The sequence below is a fragment of the Chlorocebus sabaeus genome, chromosome 4 (genome assembly GCF_047675955.1).
Source record: "Chlorocebus sabaeus isolate Y175 chromosome 4, mChlSab1.0.hap1, whole genome shotgun sequence".
Classification (NCBI taxonomy): Eukaryota; Metazoa; Chordata; class Mammalia; order Primates; family Cercopithecidae; genus Chlorocebus; species Chlorocebus sabaeus.
Genome location: NC_132907.1, coordinates 39,181,849 through 39,203,725, shown reverse-complemented (window position 1 = coordinate 39,203,725; position 21,877 = coordinate 39,181,849). Strand labels below are relative to the sequence as shown.

General features: G+C 43.0%; 1 protein-coding gene across 1 annotated transcript in view; it reads right to left on the bottom strand.

The window, feature by feature from the left end:
- The window catches only part of ANKRD55 (ankyrin repeat domain 55), a 131,717-nt gene that overhangs the window by 48,196 nt on the left and 61,644 nt on the right, over positions 1 to 21,877 (bottom strand). Inside the window, exon 5 of the mRNA XM_007972902.3 lies at positions 14,128 to 14,188. Coding sequence (XP_007971093.3) covers positions 14,128 to 14,188 — 61 coding nt within the window. The remainder of the gene's footprint in view (positions 1 to 14,127; positions 14,189 to 21,877) is intronic.

The following is a 21,877-nucleotide window of genomic DNA, read 5'->3' as shown; positions in this document are numbered from 1 at the left end:
ATCTAGAGACCTTTATGAGTTCTTTTATCTATTGTCTCACATAATCCTCCAGACAACCTTCTGGAGTAAGTACTGTGGTGATGTCTCCTACATGTCCACCAAGTTGTTTCCTCTTCCTCTGGGGCACACAGTCAGACTATATTCCCCAGCCTCCTTGCAGATAGGTGCAGCCACATGACTGAGTCCTTGCCACTGGAATATGGACAGAGGAGATGGAAACCTTCCCCAGGCCTGGGCTAGACAAAAAGCCCATGTGGTCCTCCACATCTTCTCTTTTTCCTCATATATCAACAGAATGCAGAGGAGGACAAGGCTCTAGAAGATGCTGGAACCATGTGATTGAAAAGCCCGGGTTTCTGAGCGATGAGGGAGAATAGGACCACTCTGCCAAACAGCATTGGACTATGATACAAGCAAGAAATAGGCTTTTATTGTGTCAGGCTACTGAGATTTCAAGCAGTTTGCTAGAGCAGTTAGCCAGCTCTGATAGGTGCGATTGTCCTTCTCATTTAATGGAAGAGGAATCTGAGCTCTAGAGAAATTCTTGAGTTTGTGAGCAGGCAGGGAACTGAATCTAGAGTTTAAGGTTTGTGGGAAACTAGAATTAGAATGTTAAATCCCCTCAACCAGTTCCATATTTTAAATTCCTGTATTATGGTTCGCTTTCAAGTTTCAAGTGTCATATGACAGTGAGCCTCCAGAGATACTCTTGAGGATATTTCAAGGAATTAGTTCCATATGAAAAAGAATGCTGGTATAAAAGCAATGGAACTTCTCATTCTTATTCCAATAGCTGAATATTTACTTGGAAATCAGAATACCTCAGCACATTCTAATTGGTCCTCTTCATCTTTAACTGGGCACACTGGGGTTAGAAATCTAACACAAGGGAATTACATTTAAAAATTAAATTATATTTTAAAAATAATGCATGGATAACCCCTTTCCCAGTTCTTAGTCCCACTTGCTTCATTGCAAATGAGGTGATGAAATGAAGCCATTGGCTTCATCACGAAGTGCCAAAAGTTTTCAAGTTACCGGAGTGTAAGTTGCATGACAGCAGGGCCTTTGTCGGCCCATCTGAATTCCTAGATCCTAGAACGGTGCCAGGCACATTATAGATGTTGAGTAAAACTTATTAAATGAACAAATGACTTACCGTGCTCCACTGATTTTTTATTTTTATTTTTTTGAGATGGAGTTTTGCTCTGTCACCCAGGCTGGAGTGCAATGGCACAATCTCGGCTCACTGCAACCTCCACCTCCAGAGTTTAAGCGATTCTCCTGCCTCAGCCTCCCAAGCAGCTGGGATTATAGGTGCCCGCCACCATGCTTGGCTAATTTTTGTAGTTTTTAGTAGAGACAAGTTTCACCATGTTGGCCAGGCTCGTCTTGAGCTCCTGACCTTAGGTGATCAGCCCACCTCAGCCTCCCAAAGTGCTAGGATTACAGGAGTGAGCCACTGCACCCAGCCGAATTTCTTTGTAAAAATTTGGCTTTGCTTTTTAAAATCATACACAGAAGAAAGGCAGAACATGACTTCTCCTTTATAGGCAATGAACTTGTCTGATATGATCATTGTTACCAACTCATCAGCTGAAACTTGTCAGGATTTTTGATGAGTGCTTTAAACAATCTTGTCTTTTGTACTACTGTACTATCTCACATCCAATTACTAACCAGGCCTAATCCTGCTTAGCTTCTGAGGTCAGGTGCATTCAGGGTGGTTATAGCCATAGACCACTGCACTGCCAAAGGTAAGGTAGATAGCAATGACTATATGTAGAAGTATGATTTAGTGATGTGGGAATTCAGTGCGAAAATGTGGTTGTGAGTTAAACTGTGGTAATGCAATGTTAATTATTGTCTCCTGAATACAGTTTTAGGCTTTAAGAGCTATTCTCTTTAAATAACCACAAGAAAACTCCCCTCAAAACCCAACTCTTGCATAGTTTGATCAAGGAATGGGGTGGGAGGAGTGCTATAATTTTTCATACACCTACTTGATGCCAAGAGCTTTGCACTTGCTATCGCATAGAATCTTTACAATGATCCTGAGGGATTGGTATTTTTAGGCCTATTTTACAGGTGAGGAAATTGAAACACAGATTAAGTAATTTGCCTAAGGTCATTGACTGAGTCCATGGTAGAGCTAGGGTTCAATGCTTGTTTCTCTGACTCTGGAGAAAAAAATGCTCTTTCCACACATCATGGTGGTAGAATTTCATTTTGGGAAAGAGCTCAGATGCTAAAAAATTTCTTTCTTTGTGATTGTAGCTGGATTCAAGATTGTCTTACTTTCTAAAATGATGGTTCTTACTAGTGTAAGGGTTGGTACCCTATATTATTTGTTTCAACTGCCATTGCCTCAAGGCTCCTCCTGAAAGTGCAGTTGGCAAACATTTATTTTTGTGAGATATATACACATACATAATACGTATTCTCCCCAACCATTCACCCTCACCACAAAACTTGTGAACACCTTGAAAATAACTGGTGATCCTCTGAATGACTCCAAATCAAGACCCGAATTACTTGATCACTTCTCTAAATACTTGTACAATATAAATGGGTTATGAACACTCAGTCAAGTCAAGGGAAATTTCCTGCTGCTTTTTTTTTTTTTTCTTTTTTTCATTTGGGCTGATGAGAATAAGAATAAATCCTCTTAGAGTTAATAATGTGAAAACAAAAACTTTTAAAAGCAGCTCAAAGGCAGCGGTTGGTATTGCATACTTTATTTAGGAACATTTTCCTACAACTGCTTCCTTCTCCTTTCTTCTTCTTTCTTCAACTTCTGTTGAGCCTGCAGAAATTGTAGTTGTCTTATGTTAAAATTCTGGTGGCCAGTTAAGGGGCAAACATCAGGCTTAGCAACTGGTATCTGTACTAAGCAGTGACAGAAATCACAATTAAACTGTGACGCACATAAAGGCAGATGCTGTGGCATATTCACCATGGTATGCCCCCTGCACTAAGCACACAGTAAGTGTTCAAGAAATGTTTACTGGAAGAATTAATTAGTGAGTTGCAGCTTATCAAAGGTCACTTGGACTCATGGGGAATATAAAATCAGAGTCTGCTGGATAAGACAGCCATCTGCGTCCAAGTTATGGAGACCTTTCCAACCAGTTACTTCCTGGAGTTTCATTGAGGGCTTAACTGAGCCTTTGAAGCATCTAGAAGCTGACAATCTAGCAGTCACTATCACGCATGTTGCAACAAACACCTAGATGGCCCTGGTGAGAGGAGAATTTTACTCTTCTGAAAATCAAAAAGTATTGATTGGCTCAAAGGGTGAGGAGGAACTCATATTCAGTTAAGAATATAAGCTCTCCAGAATGTTTTGAGGGGAAATGTTAAGTTTTGGTTGACTTGGGATCCGATTTTAGATTGCTGATAGGACAAAATGTATGTTCTAACTGTTGGGTGCATAGTAGGGTTGCTTTGGAACAGTGTCTTGTGTTGATGAGTAATTCTGTGCCTTGAACCTGTGCCACCACAATTTCAGTTAAAGGCTTACAAGTCCTATCAGCTTCTCAGAACATTTTTTTTTTTTTCCAAACCACTTTTGTGTTTTCTGAGCCAGAAATCTGCTTTAATGCTTAGCAGGTTTCATGTTTCAGAACTGTACTTTTAGAGTGTCTCTAGCCAACACTGAAAGGCACACAGAGAGAAATGTTGATGTGGCTGGGTGCTTGGTTTGTTCCCCGTCTTGGTTGGCGGTTCGGGGCGGGGTGGTGGAGGGGGAGGGTTAAGAATTATAGCAGGTGTCTGGTGGCTGAGAGGTCAGTAAACAATTCCAGATGCTTTGAAGGATCTAGAATTTCTAGCAGCTTGGCTCTGGTTGACATTTAAAACTTCACATACTTAATCCTCCGATCACATATGACCACCTCCCACAAAAGTTATAGAGGATCAGGAGATTAAAAAATTAGATAAAAAATTGGAAGTCCTTTAAAAGTACATCTAGTTTTAAAAACTAGATGATGTCACAAGCACCGTAATGAAAGCCATTTTCTTTCATTTTTGTTTGAAAAACAATCTTATAGATCAGAAAGCTTAGTAAATTAGTTCATTGTCTTTGTTTTGGAATTTCCTAAACTGGATAGATAGACAGTGAGCATCACGAGAGCCAAAGACTATAACTGAAGGCCAAGAACACTCTGAGGTTGGGTTTTAGGGCACTAGGAAGGGCTGCTAATAATGGCACTCTCTAAAAACTCTTTTTCTCACTGTAATAATTATAGCATACTATGTCTGACATTAAAAAAAATACTTTAGAATGGGGTTTTCATAATTTAAATCAGACAAGAAAAACAATAAAACAAACTTAGGCCATGGAAGTCTAGGAGCCAATTCTAACAAGAACAAACTTACAAAACAAAGCCTTCAGAAAAGAAGCCTAAGTTGATATATTTATTTTTCAACCAAAAAAGAACATCTACATTCTTCTGCACTAAACTGTGAACTCCATCATAGCAGGGATGAAGCCTACATGAGACATGGCAGGTACTGAACAAATATTTGTTGAATAAATAAAATAAAACAATTTTCTTGTTCCAAGGAGATCACCTTGGGAGGCTATACAATTATTCTACTCATTGCTCAAAATACTTTTGGGATTTTTTTTTTTTTTTTTGAAATTGCCACTAGAGCAAGAGCTCTATCCATGGATAGAAATAAGAATATGTGAGTTTCATCAGAGAAATAATTACATCTTTATTTTCAATAACTTTTTTTTTTTTTTTGAGAAAGAATCTTACTCCGTCACCCAGGCTGGAGTGCAGTGGCACCATCTCGGCTCACTGCAACCTTCGCCTCCTGGGTTCAAGTGATTCTTTTGCCTCAGCCTCCCAAGTAGCTGGGACTACAGTGCCCGCCACCATGCCTGGCTAATTTTTGTATTTTTAGTAGAGACGGGCGTCACCATATTGGCCAGGCTGGTCTCGAACTCCTAGACCTTGTGATCCGCCCGCCTTGGCCTCCCAAAGTACTGGGATTACAGGTGTAAGCCACTGCACCCGGCCTATTTTCACTAACTTCTAATTGAAATTTAACATCTTTTTCAATTATGAATATAGGCAACAACCCACAGTAGTATAAACAGTACCTGTGACTTTGCCACCACTATAAATTATAGATACAGTGTTATTACATTAGTGATTGCAGATATCTCAAAATACTTACATGTCTCACTACTTCAACAATTGTAGTAGTTCGTGGTCCTGCCATCAAATCTTATTTAATGCATTAATAAACAATCTTTTATGTTATTGTCATAAATTTGTTCTTTAAAATATTTTCTAGCCTGGGCAACATGGTGAAACTCTGCCTCTACACACACACACACACACACACACACACACACACACACACACACACAAAAATTAGTTTGGTATGGTGGTACCTGCCTGTAGTCCCAGCTACTTGGGAGGCTGAGGTGGAAGAATCACTTGAGCCTGGGAGGCAGAGGTTGCAGTGAACTGAGCTTGCACCACTGTACTCCAGCCTCACAGAGTGAGACCCCGTCTCACTAAATAAATAAATAGGCTGGGCATGGTGGCTCACACCTGTAATCCCAGCCCTTTAGGAGGCCAAGGTGGGTGAATCATTTGAGGTCAGCAGTTTGAGACCAGCCTGGCCAACATGATGAAATCCTGCCTCTACTAAAAATACAAAAATTAGCCAGGCGTGGCGGTGGTTGTCTGTAATCCCAGCTACTCGGTAGGCTGAGGCAGGAGAATCACTTGAACCCTGAAGGTGGAGGTTGCAGTGAGCTGAGATCACACCACTGCACTCCAGCCTTGGCAACAAAGCAAGACTCTGTCTTAAATAAATAAATAAATAAATAAGAGAATGTTTTGTTAACTGTATTTTAATATATTGATTTCTTTTGCAATCCTATATATTTTATTTTCTGTAATTTCAGATATTTTTCTTTTTTGATATTTTTTCCTTTTAAAAAGAAGTTTAAATAGAGATGAGGTTTAGCCATGTTGCCCAGGCTGATCTTGAACTCCTGAGCTCAAGCAATCGTCCTGCCTTGGCCTCCCAAAGGGCTGGGATTACAGGTGTGAGCCACTGCACCCAGCCTAATTTTTAAGGTATGTTTCTGAGAAGTTATCCATAGGTTTCACAAACACATGAAAATGTGTCCATGTCAAAATATGGGTAAGGATTCCTGCTCTAAAGTCTACCGGACATTTAAAAAAAATTCTAATTGGCATAAAATTTTATTTACTTGGTCGGGCGCTGTGGCTCACGCCTGTAATCCCAGCACTTTGGGAGACCGAGACGGGCAGATCACGAGGTCGGGAGATCGAGACCATCCTGGCTAACCCGGTGAAACCCCGTCTCTACTAAAAAATACAAAAAAACTAGCGGGGCGAGGTGGGGGGCGCCTGTAGTCCCAGCTACTCGGGAGGCTGAGGCAGGAGAATGGCGTAAACCCGGGAGGCGGAGCTTGCAGTGAGCCAAGATCCGGCCACTGCACTCCAGCCTGGGTGACAGAGCGAGACTCCGTCTCAAAAAAAAAAAAAAAAAATTTTATTTACTTATGTATATCTGATAGACACCTCTAATACCATGAAAATCTTATTTTTTTGAGAGTAGGTTTTGGAAATAACAGTCACTTGGAGTCAAGTCTGGGAAATAAATTGGATAGCTGAGTCAACAAAACAAATGAAGAAAGGGCCATAAAATAAAATAACATGACTTTTTCTTGAATTTAATTCTTTCTTTCTCCCTAGATATAACATATCTAGATACACTATATATCTGGGCTGGGGGTGGTGCCCCATGCCTGTAATCCCAGCACTTTGGGAGGCCGAGGCTGGTGGATCACTTGAGGACAGGAGTTGGAGACCAGCCTGGCCAACCTGGTGAAACCCTGTCTCCACAAAAAATACAAAAATTAACCGGGCATGGTGGCAGGCACCTGTAATCCCAGCTACTTAAGAGGCTGAGGCAGGAGAATCGCTTGAACCCAAGAGGCAGAGGTTGCAGTGAGGCGAAATCGTGCCACTGCACTCCAGCCTGGGTGACAGAGTGAGACTACATCTCGGGAAAAAAGAAATCTATATATATGTGTGTGTACACACATATATATATATTTTTTGTGCCTCACTATGTGCAAGCTACTGAGCTAGAATCTAGGGATACAAAGATAAAAAAGGCATGGTCTGCCTCTAGAAGTTTATAGGGTTGGGGGAGAGTGGGAGAGGGAGGTGGGGGCTCCTAAGTAGCGGTGACCCTACTCCATTTTTTTTTTTTTTTTAGATGTTCGGTCTTAGGCTAAAACTTCTGATTCATTAAAAAATTATGCTTTGTTATTCTACCTTTTGCTAACTGTAAAGTAAACAATTTCAAGAGTCAGGGACTGTTTCTTCTGCTTTTGGTTCTATCTCAGGAATGTGGTAAGTAGAAGTGATGCTAAGTATTATGTCCAAAAGGTCACATTTGTTTTTGCAACTTAAATTTATTTTCTCAGAGTGATTCTACAATTGAAGTTTGGATTGTCAGACTGCTCACAAAAATCTACTTACATAAGAATGTGCATTTAATATATCCTAAACAATATATATATCCTAAATGCTGTGCATAACAGTGCTTCTCTGGATAAATGCATTCAAAGTTCTAACCCAGATGCCAATAGCTCAGAGCCCCTCTTGATAGAACACTCTTCCCCTCAAGGCTAAAATGAGAGCAGGAGAGGTTAGTTTCCATTTAACTCCCGGTAGCTGCAATAGAAAAGCCTCACTCTATATCAATGATTCTCCTTAGGTCTTGTTTTGAAGAACAAAAGCACAAAGGACAATCTGACCTATCTCACTTTTTTCAATGTTAACTGCAGTGTGGATAGCTTCTAAATAAGTCACTTTATAATTAAGTAGTGTGGTCAATGAAACAGGAAAAACAAACAGATCATTGGAACAGAACAAAGAGTTCGAAAATGAAACCATATATTAAAAAAAATCTTGTGACAAACAAAAACATAATTTAACATAACATAATCCAGTTCTTGGGGTAGATAGAGAAGGCCTTCTTTAAAAAGACATCAAAAGAAAAAGCAGAAACAGACAAGAATGATCATTTTAATTATATCAGATTTTTATACTCTGAATAAGAAAAGGTACTATGAACTGTTTTAAAATAACCAACAGCCTATGAAAAAATATTTACAACCCAACAGCAAAGCATTAATATTCAGAATATAAAATAAACTCCTATAAATCAATAAGAAAATGACAATCCCGATCAATGGACAAAGAATGTACACAGGCAGGTCACAAAAGAAGATATAATAAAGACCATCATATCTATGAAATGATGTTCATCTCTTTAATCAGGGAAAATGCAAATAACAAGAAAATCCAGCAACAACTGGGGAAAAAACAGGACTTCCACTAAAAACAACAACAGCAACAACAACAACTACAACACCACCCAGCTATTTTGGGTGAATAATTAGGCAGTGTGTATTAAAAATAAAAACTACACTCTTTACTACCCAGCAATTCTTCTTTTAAGAGAAATGTTTGTATAGAGTATGCAAAGAAGCTTGTACAAGAAACACTCTCTAGACTGGTGTTTATGATGGTGAAAAATTGAGACAACCTGAATATCCATTCACAGGGGAATGGCAAAATAAATGGAGGTATTTTGATATTATGTAACACTATGAAGCCATTAAAAGGAATGAGCCACAGGCCGAGTGCCGTGGCTCACATCTGTAATCCCAGCACTTTGGGAGGCCGAGGCAGGTGGATCACGAGATCAGGAGTTCGAGACCAGCCTGGTCAACATGGTGAAACCCCGTCTCTACTAAAATACAAAAATTAGCTGGGTGTGGTGGCGGGTGCCCAGCTACTCGGGAGGCTGAGGCAGGAGAATCATGTGAACCTGGGAGGTAGAGGTTGCAGTGAGCCGAGATCGTGCCATTCTGGCCTGGACAGGGCCAGACTCGGTCTCAAAAACAAAAAAACAAAAAAACGAATGAGCCAGATCTATATGTATCAAAAATTCTAAGACAAATGCTTGAGTTGAAAAAACTAAGTTAGGCCAGGTGCGGTGGCTCATGCCTGTAATCCCAGCACTTTGAGAGGCCCAGGCGGGAGGATCACGAGGTCAGGAGACCGAGACCATCCTGACTAACATGGTGAAACCCCGTCTCTACTAAAAATGCAAACAAACTTAGCCAGGCATGGTGGTGGGTGCCCTGTAGTCCCAGCTACTCGGGAGGCTGAAGCAGGAGAATGGAGAGAACCCAGGAGGTGGAGCTTGCAGTGAGCCGAGATCGCGTCACTGCACTCCAGCCTGGGTGACAGAGCGAGACTCCGTCTCAAAAAAAAAAAAAAAAAAAAAAAAAAGTTGCAGAACACATAGAGTGACACCTTTTTTAAAAAAATGAATTTAACTGTTACTCCCCTCTACCCCTCATACAATGGAGGCTACATCATGCTTGGAGCTCACTGAAAAAAGACAGGAGAGAGAAGATTCCTTGTTCAAAACATTGAGCAGCCAAATACAGGAACTCCACCAAGGTAATGAATGAAAAAGAAAGCCTGGGCTGTGTTCTTTCCATTTCGGAATTGTATTTATTTCTCAATGGCAATCAATGGCAAGAGCTTTTGCTGTTATAGATTTATCATGATTGGCTCTCACTAGCAATGACCAATAACTAAATAAAATAAATAATCGGCAAAAACAGAATTATAGCACTAGATTTAGTTTTAAAGTTTTTTTTTTTTTTTTTTGAGACAGAGTCTTGCTCTGTTGCCTAAGCTGGAGTGCAGTCACGCCATCTCAGATCACTGCAACCTCCAAGTTCAAGCAATTCCACTGCCTGCCTCAGTCTTTGGAGTAGCTGGGGCTACAGGCATGAGCCACTACACCCAGCTAATTTTCATACTTTTAGTAGAGAATATTAGTAGGGGTTTGGCCATGTTGGCCAGGCTGGTCTTGAACTCCTGGCCTCAAGTGATTCACCCGCCTCAGCCTCCCAAAGTGCTGGGATTACAGGCATGAGCCATGGAACCGGGCCTTAAAAATCTTAATTGGCTTCATTTGCAATTCTAGAACTGGGCTTCATTCCAAAATGTTCTGGCCGGGCATGGTGGTTCACGCATATAATCGCAGCACTTTGGGAGGCTGAGGCGGGAGGATCACTTGAACTCAGGAGTTCTAGACCAGCCTGGGCAACATAGGAAGACTCCCGTCTCCACCAAAAACGAAAAATGAGCTGGGTATGGCTGTGCATGCCTGTGATGCAGGGTTTCTGTGGTCCCATCTACTCTAGAGGCTGAGGCAGGAGGATTGACTTGAGCCCAGGAGGCAGAGGCTGCAGTGGGCTGTGATCATATCACTGTACTCCAGCCTGAGTGACAGAGTGAACTGTCTAAAAAAAAAAAAAAAAAAGCTTTCCAATGAGCCCAGCAGAGGAGGTTGGTTTTGCAGATAGAGAAGGGCTGAAAAAAGCAGAAGCAAAGAACAAAAATCAGATTGGTTATTTCAAACTTACTTTCCTTGAAAGATGAAAGATGAGAACAGGGAAACAGAACAACAGAGAAAAAACTGATTGCTTAAAATCAGGTTACTTTAGGTTACTTTTTGTTGTAAGGATTAAAGGCAGAGGAAATTTCATTATCATGCTAAGTAAAACTGGCCTGTTTGGGAAATTTGGCTATTATCTCTCTCCTGATTTCTCAGAAGGTCAGGTAACAGCTCGGTTTCAGTTTGGTGACTTGGAATTTAAGTATGAGGGACTCCATTTTGATATTTGGCCTGGTCTATTGACCTAGTACAGGGGCTCAGTCAAGAACAAAATTACATGAGTGCCTCAAAGTTATATGAATGCCATCTCTACTAAAAATAGAAAAATTACCCTGGCATGGTGGTGTGTGCCTGTAGTCCTAGCTACTCAGAAAGCTGAGTGGGAGGATCACCTGAGCCCAGGATGTGGAGGTTGCAGTGAGCTGACATCGCATCATACCACTGCACTCTAGCCTGGGCCACAGAATGAGACCCTGCCTCAAAAAAAAACTAAAACCAAAATCATATATGTATATACACACAGCTACATATATACACACATACATATACATATATGGATACATATATGGATATATAATATATACATACATGTATATATCCATACACACATATATATATATATCTTCAGTGATTTAAAGCAAAACCTCAGAGGAAAGAGGATTGTACTGTTAGAAACTTCTGCTTTGAAAATGAGAACCAGAGATGAGGTAGCACAGTCTGGTCACTCTGCCCACGGTGTGGAAGCAAGGAGCTGGAGTGGCGGAGTCCATGTATACATATATATACACATACATACACATACTATATATATAAAATATATATATATGTATATATATTATGAAAAACACAGGCAAGCATTAGCAGTTGGTTTCAGATGGATTCCAGACAGCAGGCTGTGAATGGACCAAAGAGGAAGCTGTGACCATGTGTAGGAAGTGCCTTGTTGAGGCCCTTGCTCTGCTGGGTCTGCTTTCTGAGCTTAAAACCCAATGGGTCCATATGCTGGTGTAATAGCAGGAGGAATCTTTTTGCAGAAGTCCCTTTGCATGAGGAGGAACCAGGGACTTTATTTACCACGTATTTTATGTAAGGTGTTATAATTACCACTCTTAGAAAGATCCGTGTCTACTTTCATTGTCTCCACTGCCAGGTGCCTCCTGGGGTGGAGAAAAATAGGGAACTATGTCTTTGCTGGGGGGTTGCTAGTTCTGCTGAGGGGTACTTGAGTTAGAGGTCTATAAGTGGAATTTAGCTTTAGGGTAGAAATGAGCAAATTTGTCATCTTTCTAAATAAGACCGAGTTTAGGGATTACCGCAGAGGTTGGAGGTGGAGGATGTAGTTGGCAACTTGCCCGGAAATCTAGAGGTTCGCAATCTGCTGACGTGGACTCCGCCACTGCAGCTCCCTGCTTCCACACCATGGGCAGAGTGACCAGACTGTGCTACCTCATCTCTGGTTCTTAGTTTTAAAGCAGAAGTTTCTAATAGTGCAACCCTCTTTCCTCTGAGGTTTTGCTTTAAACCACTGAAGATACGGGGAGTGAAAGCAGCAGGGGCTTTCTGATGTGGTTATTAATGCCAGTCAGAGGGAAGCCTTTAATCAGAAGCCTCAAGACAGATAGGGGGACTGGGCGCAGTGGCTCACACCTGTAATCTCAGCACTTTGGGAGGCCAGGGTGGGCAGATCACCTGAGTTCACAAGTTTGAGAACAGCCTGCTCAACATGGTGAACCCCATGTCTATATTAAAAATACAAAAATTAGCTGAGCACAGTGGTGTGCACCTGTAGTCCCAGCTACTTGGGAGGTTGAAGTAGGAGAATTTCTTGAACCTGGGAGGTAGAGGCTGTAGTGAGCTGAGATCACACCACTGTACTCCAGCCTGGGCGACAGAGTGAGAATCTGTCTATTTAAAAAACAACAAAAAAAGACAGATGCGGGAGCGTCTATCCCAGGAGAAGGCGATTTGGAGGGGCTTGCCCCCTGCCCCCTTGCCTGTGGTCACCTAGCTTCCTTGAAAATAATGTAATTGGCATCTTTGTGTATGTACATTTTTAATGTTATCAGACTTACTGAGTGAAATGCAACCAAACCAAGCACATATTTATTTTACAATTCCATTAAAAACCAGGTATTTAAATTGATTTTAAGAACCTTGTTAAGGAAATCAGCCTGCCTAAGGAAAATTAGTACTACATTTAAAAAGAGTTAAGCAGATCTAACAAGACTCTAAGCTACTCTTGGGCAGCTCTGCTTAGTGTCTGAGCCACCTTCCCTCAAGAACTTTGTTGAAGAGTGTTGAACAACCTTTTTGGAAGCCTTCTATTTGCAACACGAATTAAACAGCAGTTATGATCACTGGGATTAATAATGTGGTATCTGGAGCAGGTAACCTGGAATTATTAATATTATCTCTGTGTCATCTTTTTCTTTTCTTTTTCGGGACGACGGGGGAGTGGGGGCACAGGATGTCGCTCTGTCACCCAGGCTAGAGTGCAGTGATGTGATCATATCTCACTGCAACCTTGAACTTCTGGGCTCAAGTGATCCTTCTGCCTCAGCCCTCAGAGTAGCTGGGACTATAGGCATGTGCCACCACACCCAGCTACTTTTTAAACTTTTTGTAGAAATGGAGTCTTGCTCTGCTGCCCAGGCTGGTCTCAAACTCCTGGGTTCAAGTGAGCCTCCCATCTTGGCCTCCCAGAGTGCTGGGATTACAGGCATGAGCCAGTATCTCGTCTTGTCATTGTTTTCCTTTTTCTTTCTCTTTTTTCTTTGGAGATGGGGGTCTCACTATGTTGCCCAGGCTGGGCTCAAGCGATCCTCCCACCTCAGCCTCCTGAGTAGCTCTGACCACTGGCACGTGCCACCACACCCAGCTCTCTGCCATCTTTCACTAGAGAGCATGTCTTAGGCTGGGTGCGGTGGCTCATGCCTGTAATCCCAGCACTTTGGGAGGCCGAGGCAGGCGGATCACCTGAGGTCGGGAGTTTGAGATCAGCTTGACTAACACAGAGAAACCCTGTCTCTACTAAAAATACAAAATTAGCCGGATGTGGTGGCACATGCCTGTAATCCCAGCTACTGGGGAGGCTGAGGCAGGAGAATCACTTGAATCTGGGAGGCAGTGGTTGTGGTGAGCCAAGACAGCACCATTGCACTCCAGCCTGGGCGACAAGAGCGAAACTCTATCTTAAAAGAAAAAAAAGAGAGAGAGAGAGCATGTCTTGAGCCACAGCATGCTACTAAGTTTCTGGGACTTGAGAAGACAGGAGAGAGCAATATTTATTTCTCAATGTCCAGAGGGAAATTACAAAATTTCAGTCATATGGTAAATGCTGAAGTACTTAATGCAATAAAGTCCTTCCCTATCAGAAGCTACGCACACCCATGGTGGGGATAAGTTTCTGCTGAGGATTAACAGTGAAAACAGGTCTCCCTTTCAGGGTAGGAACACAAAACTGTGCTTCATGTCTCCCCGTAGCTTTTAAGAGGAAGCACAATGGTTCAGACACGCCCTTCCTTTCACCCTCACATGCAAAATGACCACTTGTTGCTTGAGAGTGTGGCTCACCTCATTGTCCTGGTGATTAATCTCGCTAAGGTTCGACTGTTGCAACAGGACTGTGAGGAGCCTGTAAGGAAAAATAGGAGAAATGGCTCAAAAGAACAGGCAGTCACGGTGCTCTTGGAATTAGTATAAAAACATGACCTTAGAAAAAGCGTCAGTTGAAAGGCTCCAAATGAAGATGAGGGCCTTTCCGTTTCTCTGGGGAAAAGATCCACAGAAAAGAAGTAAGCGTGTGATAGGTTAGAAGACACCTGTGAGGAGGGCTGCTGTCTGCCTTTCCCACCCTCTCTCCATCTCAGCACTCCTGAGAGGCACAGGGGGATGGAGAAACTTTAGGCTCATTGTGTTCACCAGGCCTCTGTCACCTAGCCACGCCCTTTAAGAACCAAAATCATGTAGCACTTACTCTTTTTTTTTTTTTTTTTTTTGACACGGAGTCTCGCTGTCGCCCAGGTTCGAGTGTGCAGTGGCACGAACTTGGCTCACTGGAAGCTCCGCCTCCCGGGTTCACGCCATTCTCCTGCCTCAGCCTCCCAAGTAGCTGGGACTACAGGTGCCCACCACCACACCGGCTAATTTTGTTTTTGTATTTTTAGTAGAGATGGGGTTTCACCGTGTTAGCCAGGATGGTCTAAATCTCCTGACCTCGTGATCTGCCCGTCTTGGCCTCCCAAATTGCTGGGATTACAGGCATGAGCCACCACGCCCAGCCACTTATTCTTTATTCACTTTATAGGAACTTATAGAGTGCTTTCAACCTGCTTCACTCCTAGCTGCATATGTCATGCCTTTTTAATGCATAGATTATACCAGGAGGTTGTCAGTATTTGCAAGTTTGCTCATTCTTTGTAAAATACACACATGCCTAAGCACAAGATGACAGTAATCAGTGTAAAACAGCTATCAACGATTCTCAGATTCAAGCTCTTCCCTGACGTGGATCTCTTGCTCAGTTGACTAAAGTCAACACTCCATCTGGGAGAGGGGGCAGTGGAGAGGGGCCCGGGCTCTGCAGCCAGATGGCTTGGGTTCACATCCCAGTCCTGCCACTGATGAGCTCTGTGACCTTAGGCAAGTTACTTATCTTCTCCCTGCCTAAACTTCCTCATCTGTGACATAGGAGTGATAAAAACTACCTATCACACAGCTCAGTGTGAGGATTAAATGAGTTAATATGCATACAACATATAGAGCATGTCTGGAACATGCTGTTATTTCTAGAGCACTTAACCCCAGAAGTTTGAACCCTGGCTCCATCTCAGAATTGCCTGGAGAGATTTTTTTTTTTTTAAACCACAAATACCTGGACTCTGTACTCAGGGTTTCTAACTCAATAGGTCTGGAGAGAAGCCCAGCTTCTACTGTTTAAAAAAAGCTATTCAGGAAATTCTGGTAAACAGCCAGGTTTGGAAACAATTGAGAAAGGTGCTGAATGAATTAATGAATGGATACTCATCAAGATGATAAAGAACAGTGTATGGGCAGTCAATGGAGGAAATTCAGAAATTGCTTTTGGAAGAATTATTTGTAAAATGAAATTGTTTAGTCTCTTCTCCAATCAAATCTTTATCGTCTCGGCTTGGAAGACATCTAAAGCCCTAAGTATTAATTGTTACAATAGAAAAAAAGAAAGATCCACTAATCATATTGCCTTAGTAGGAAATGTAATACACAGAGAGCTTAAATAGAGATGGACTTCTGGTTATTTGCGGTGGAGGTGAAATAACCAGGAAACCTGTGGTTTCAATCTGGTTTTATCATAGTCTTTTGGGGAGCCAGGTCAATGCTGAGATTTAATTCTCACCTCACTACTGCACAATCTGAGTTTCTGTATCCTCATGTATATCAGAGGGGTAGCAATTTGGTGGTGTAAAGGATCGAGTGATCCAACAGGCAGAAAGACCCTGGGTCACATACTCTAAAGGGACAATGGCTATGACTGCATACAGTACATCTCTTTTATGCTCTCTGAATTCTAGATGTAGCCTTTGGTAGGAAGACATATACAAATAATTGCATTTTGGGTCACACAATTTTTGTCTTTGCAATTATTTCACCAATGGATATATTTCCCTGTGGCTTCTTTGTAAGTGGGGGCAGGGCTTAACTGGTGACTGTGCTTCTCCTTTCTCTCTTTCCTTCTGTCCTATCTGTCTCATTATTGGCCACTGTTTACTCTCTAGGGCTCATTTGGTCTGAGGGACTGGGGGAGGAGGGGAGGACAAGGTAGGAGGTCAGCTGTGGTCCAGTGTGGTAATCCTTGGTTAGCCCTGAGCAGACAGAGATTATCTGTGGCCAGACAGGATCTTCTGGGGGCTCTGACCAGGTTAGAATGAGGGTGGGGAGAGCAAGACCTCTTGTCACATCCTGGGTGGACTCCCAAGGTTGTGGGATGAACCCTGTGCCTAGATAGTTCTCTATTTGGCTCTCAAAGCCATTCTCTTCTCTACACTGCCCTGCTCTGAGGCTGTCCTCTGGGACGGCATCAACCAGGCTCCCTTGCCCTTGGCTTCCTATTGGGTTTTGCTAGTGGGGGAACTGGCAGGAGGAGGGAGAGAAGCCAGCTCCCTTTCTGAGAATAATTGTATTTCTCTACCAAAGGCCTCAGTTCTTGCCAGGTGGCCCCTCGCATACAGCTAAGCAGCTCTCAGAGGGTTCCAGTAACTGCCCCTTCCTTGCCCCTTTAGGTCTAGAGAGTGATAACATTTTCCTACTCTTTTGGGGAAAGTGGGGGTGGGGTAGGGGATTAGAGCATCATCCATCATCTCTTGCTGGTCAATGTTTGGTCATTTTTTTTTTTTTTTTTTTTTTGAGACAGGGTCTCACTCTGTCACCTAGGCTGGAGTGCAGTGGCACAATCACAGTTCACTGCAACCTGGACTTCCTGGGCCAAAGTGATCCATCCTCCTGCCTCAGCCTTCAGAGTAGTTTGCATTACAGGTGTGCACCATCACGCCCAACTAATTTTTTTGTATTTTTAATAGAGAGGGGGTTCACCATGTTGCCCAGGCTAGTCTTGAACTCCTGGACTCAAATGATCCTCAGCTTCCTGAAGTGCTGGGATTACAGGTGCGAATCACCCTATCCAGCCTTGTTGGCCAAGTTTAGTCTTTCCCTAGACTTTCTCCAGTTGCCACCCTTTAATTCCCATATCTTCTCTGTCATGGCTCTGACTGATACGTGACGATCTATGTGGCCCAACTCCATTTGACTGTGAAGTCTCTGAGACCCATTGATCATCAAAACTGGACACAAATAGACAGATCAAGGCCCTCTCTTGCATTCTTGCCCTCTCTCTGGCTCTGGCTCTCTCTCACATGTTGTGAGAACAAAGAACCTGAGGCCCTTCCTGGCTTGCCAAGACCACCATACAGTGGTTCGATGATCCAGCCTGAACCAGAAACCAGGTGTCCCATTGCCAACCTGGGGCTTCCTTGCTGTTCCGTGGTATGGAGGTCACCTGCGAGATACCTGTCCAGCATCTATCTCAATTCCCAGATGATTTTCAGCCCTCTGTTGTGCTTCCCCTGAGCTCTTGTTTTGTGTTACCATGGCCCAGGAGTCCTTCCACATCCCATCAGCCCAGTTCAGACTCCCTCCTGTCCTCGGATCTCTGAGGCAGTGATGTAAGACCCATCTCATCTCAAGTGCCAGGACAGCAGGCTTGGACCCCAGCAAGAGCAGTCCCAGACAGGCGGTGTGTGAGTCATAAGAGCACCGAGGCTGGGGCCAGACTGCTACTGTTAGAATCCCTGCTCCATGCCAACCAGCCGGTGACCTTGGGCTAGCTCCCAGAGCCTACCTTTTCTTATCCATAAAATGCAGAGAATAATACCTACTTCAAGGTCTGTTGTGACTTTGAGTCCATGCACGCGAAGCACTTGGAATAGCCCTTACATGCCATAATACAATTTTATATGGCCAGGTGCGGTGGCTCATGCCTGCCTGTAATCCCAGCACTTTGGGAGGCCAAGGTGGGCGGATCAACTGAGGTCAGGAGTTTGAGACCAGCCTGGCTAACATGGTGAAACCCCGTCTGTAATAGAAATAGAAAAATTGCCAGGCATGATGGTGGGCACCTGTAATTCCAGCTACTAGAGAGGCTGAGGTCGGAGAATTGCTACATTCTGGGAGGCAGAGGTTGCGGGGAGCTGAGATCATGCCACTGCACACTAGCCTGGGCAACAGCGCTTAAGACTCCATCTCAAAAAAAGAAAAAAAACTCTATATAATGATTAATTTTTTAATAGCTCCTACCTTCTATTTTCTGGGTCTCCACTGATTACCATCAGGTGAATGGTGGGTCTCAGAGAAGGATCAGCTAGAAGCTGAAGGGGACAATTCATCCCTGTGAGCTTTCCAGTTTTGCTGGCCCCTCTGGAGACTCCCAGCCCTGGAGCTGGCCAGCCCAGTGAGAGGTGGGAAAAAATGGTCCCACAACCAGCCGTCTCCCCTTCCTGTCCCTGGAGCTGCCTGTATGAGAGCGTGCTGCCGTGAGACATCCACCGCAGGTCAGAACACTACACCTGGTAACTAGAGAACAGGACCCCAAGGAAATGATTTTCTTCCTCCCTTGGGCTGCAGCCAAGAGTGATGAAAAGAGGCAGAGTGGCTGGCACTCTGACAAGGAGGAAAAAAAATTCTGCCAGTAGCCATGGAGACCATAAAAAGACCTTCAGAGAGCCCCGTGGCTGCTTTCAGAGAAAATTGCTGCTTGCCTTCCAACACTAGCATGTGCAGCGTTGTACAAACACAACTCTGTTCTCTTTGGAGCTTTGTTTTAATGATCATGCCCCCTCTTTCATACCAGTGCCCTCTGAATGTCCCAGCCAAGGAAGCAAGAAAAGCCGTGGGGAGCTGAAAGGGAGAAAACTTGGACCTGCTGAGAAGCAGAGGTTCAAAGCAAGAAGGGGAATCATGAGAGGAAACTGTGCATCTTTGCTTTTGTAAACCCAATGTGCCTTCATGTTCATAATTATAAACCACTTACCCCTGCATCAGCCTCCATCCCCACTGAGCGGGTGTTTAGCTAAGGATACAGATTCAAACTGATGCGTTTGTTCAGGAGTTGTTTCCATCTGAGCACTAAAATCCCTCTGGAGGCAAAGGACTAATTGAAGCATCCCTTGGCTTGTTTATAAGCAGCTTTGGTTTGAGACTTCTCTCTGAATAACCTCCAGTGAGTACCCAGTAGAAGGAGCTTGCTGTTTGGAAATCTAAGTGTTAGCAGATTTAAAATCAGTATAAAAACCTGGGCACAAGGGCACCAGGTGGCCTGTACATACTGTTTATGATTAGGGGAAAATGCAGACATATGCCGACTTACAAAGGTGTGCGTAGATCCACATGTACAACATACCCCAACAACCTTTGCAGTAAATGTGTGTGCCCGGCAGCAGGATGCAGGACTGCATTTACATGGACCTGTGTCTGTGCACACATTTTTGTGGACCTGAGTGTGCTAAGGTGAAGAAGGCCAGGATGAGCACCAGTGGGGCAGCAGTAGTAGTGTTTCATTCCTTAGCTTCTTAAGATGTTTGTGGTGTTTCTTTCTATCTTCCACCATCATCATCATGGATGACCATCAACATTATCATTAATATCATCACCCCATCATCATCACCAACACTTTCTGAACATGGACAATGTACTAGGTACTGAGTTCAGTGTTTCCACACATTTTCTTGTTTACTTCTGCCTACTTCCCTGTGAAGTAAGCAGGAATAATATATTAAATCGTACTTACTTCGCCAGGTGTGGTGGCTCACGCTTGTAATCCCAGCACTTTGGGAGGCTGAGGTGGGCAGATCACCTCAGTTTGAGAATTCGAGACGAGTCTGACCAACATGGAGAAACCCCATCTCTACTAAAAATACAAAATTAGCCTGGCATGGTGGTGCGTGTCTGTAATCACAGCTACTCGGGAGGCTGAGGCAGGAGAATTGCTTGAACTCAGAAGCCGGAGGTTGTGCTGAGCCAAGATCATGCCTTTACACTCCAACCTGGGCAACAAGAGTGAAACTCTGTCTCAAAAAAAAAAAAAAAAAAAAAGAAAAAAAGAAAAAGAAAAGGGGAAGCTGAGCCTTGACATGTTAACTTGCCCAAGAGAATAAGAGCTGAGCCAGATTTAAACTCAGTCAGTCTGACTCATACTCATGAGCTGGCACTCCTGGCCACCCTTCAGGGATTTCTTTTCTTTTCCCTCCCTCCCTCCCTCCCTCCCTCCTTCCCTCCCTCTTTCCCTTCCTTCCTTCCTTCCTTCCTTCTTTCTTTCCTTCCTTCCTTCCTGTCTTGTGCTGTTGCCCACGTTGGATTACAATGGCACGATCAAAGTGCACCGCAGCCTCGAACTTCTGGGCTCAAGCAATATTCCAGTCTCAGCCTCCTGAATAGTTAGAACTACAGGAGCATACCACTATGCCTGGCTAATTTAGAAAAAAAATCATTTTTAGAAATGAGGACTCACTATGTTGCCTAAGCTGGTCTTGAACTCCTGGCCTCTAGTTATCCTCCAGCCTCCGTTTCCCAAAGCACTGGGATTACAGGTGTGAGCCACCATGCCTGGCCCCTTCAAGGATTTTAGATTGTTTTCAGATATAGTAAAATAAGATAATGAGTGAAGAAACAAGACAAAGAGAAAACAAGGGCAGGAAAAAAAAAAAAAAAAAAAAGACGTGATCTATAGTCCTACATGTATGCCAGAGGTGGGACACAAACTGAGTTTTGAATTTTCTAAATATATAAAGAAAGAAACATGCTCTGAAGTCACAGTGTCTGTATAGTAAAAATAAAAAATGATTTATCAGAAGCAGCACAGCAATTCCTTCTTTAGTAGAAATATTTCTTGTGGTTTCTCATATAGAAGTTTTTGGGGCGCTAATGAATGATGAGCCAGTAAGTTTTGTAAGACTGTTTCTTACAAGGTTTCTCAATGGAGACCAAGGGCTTAATGTCAAAATATGGCCATTAAAATAAATTCTACAAGGCCCACAATAGTAGGTCTCAGAAACACAGCAGACCCACTGGGCAGGTTACCTTCACATATGCAGTGGGTAATTCATTATTTTTTCTGTGCCTCAATTCTGTAAAACGAGGATAGAAATATTACCTATAGAGGTGTGGTAAGGATTAGATTAGTTAATACCCCAAAAGCACTTAGAATTTTGCTCTGAACATGGTAAATAACCAACATTATCATCATCATCATCATTGTTGTACGTTAAATGCAAACCTATATGTTTTAGTGGTCGGCCAAGGTTATGTCTACTTAAGAAAATTGAGCAAAGAGCCTTGTGTGACCTAGGAGAAGATTGCTGCCTTCCTCAGTCTGGTTGTGGGATTAGGAAGTACCCATGAGCCAGGTCACGTTTTGTTTTTGTTTTTGTTTTTTTTCCTTAAAAAAACAGTTCTGAGTTCATGCTGACACAAACAGATAAGTGACTGAAGCCCAGCTTCTCTACAACATGGCATGGGTTGGTCGGTTTCTACTTTAAACATTTAATGCAGTTGTATCAAACTCTGCCGTGGACCTAAAATTTCTCAAACAACTATAAAATATGTAATTTTAACAATGTAATTCCATAGGGAATCCTTTAGGGCAAACTAGTTTCCAAATATTCTGTAGGTAACCAAACCACAGTCACGCATCATTTAATGATGGGAATACTTCCTGAGAAATGTGTCGTTAGGTGATTTTATCGTTGTGTGAACATCTTAGAGTGTATCACACAAACCTAGATGGTAGAGCGTACTA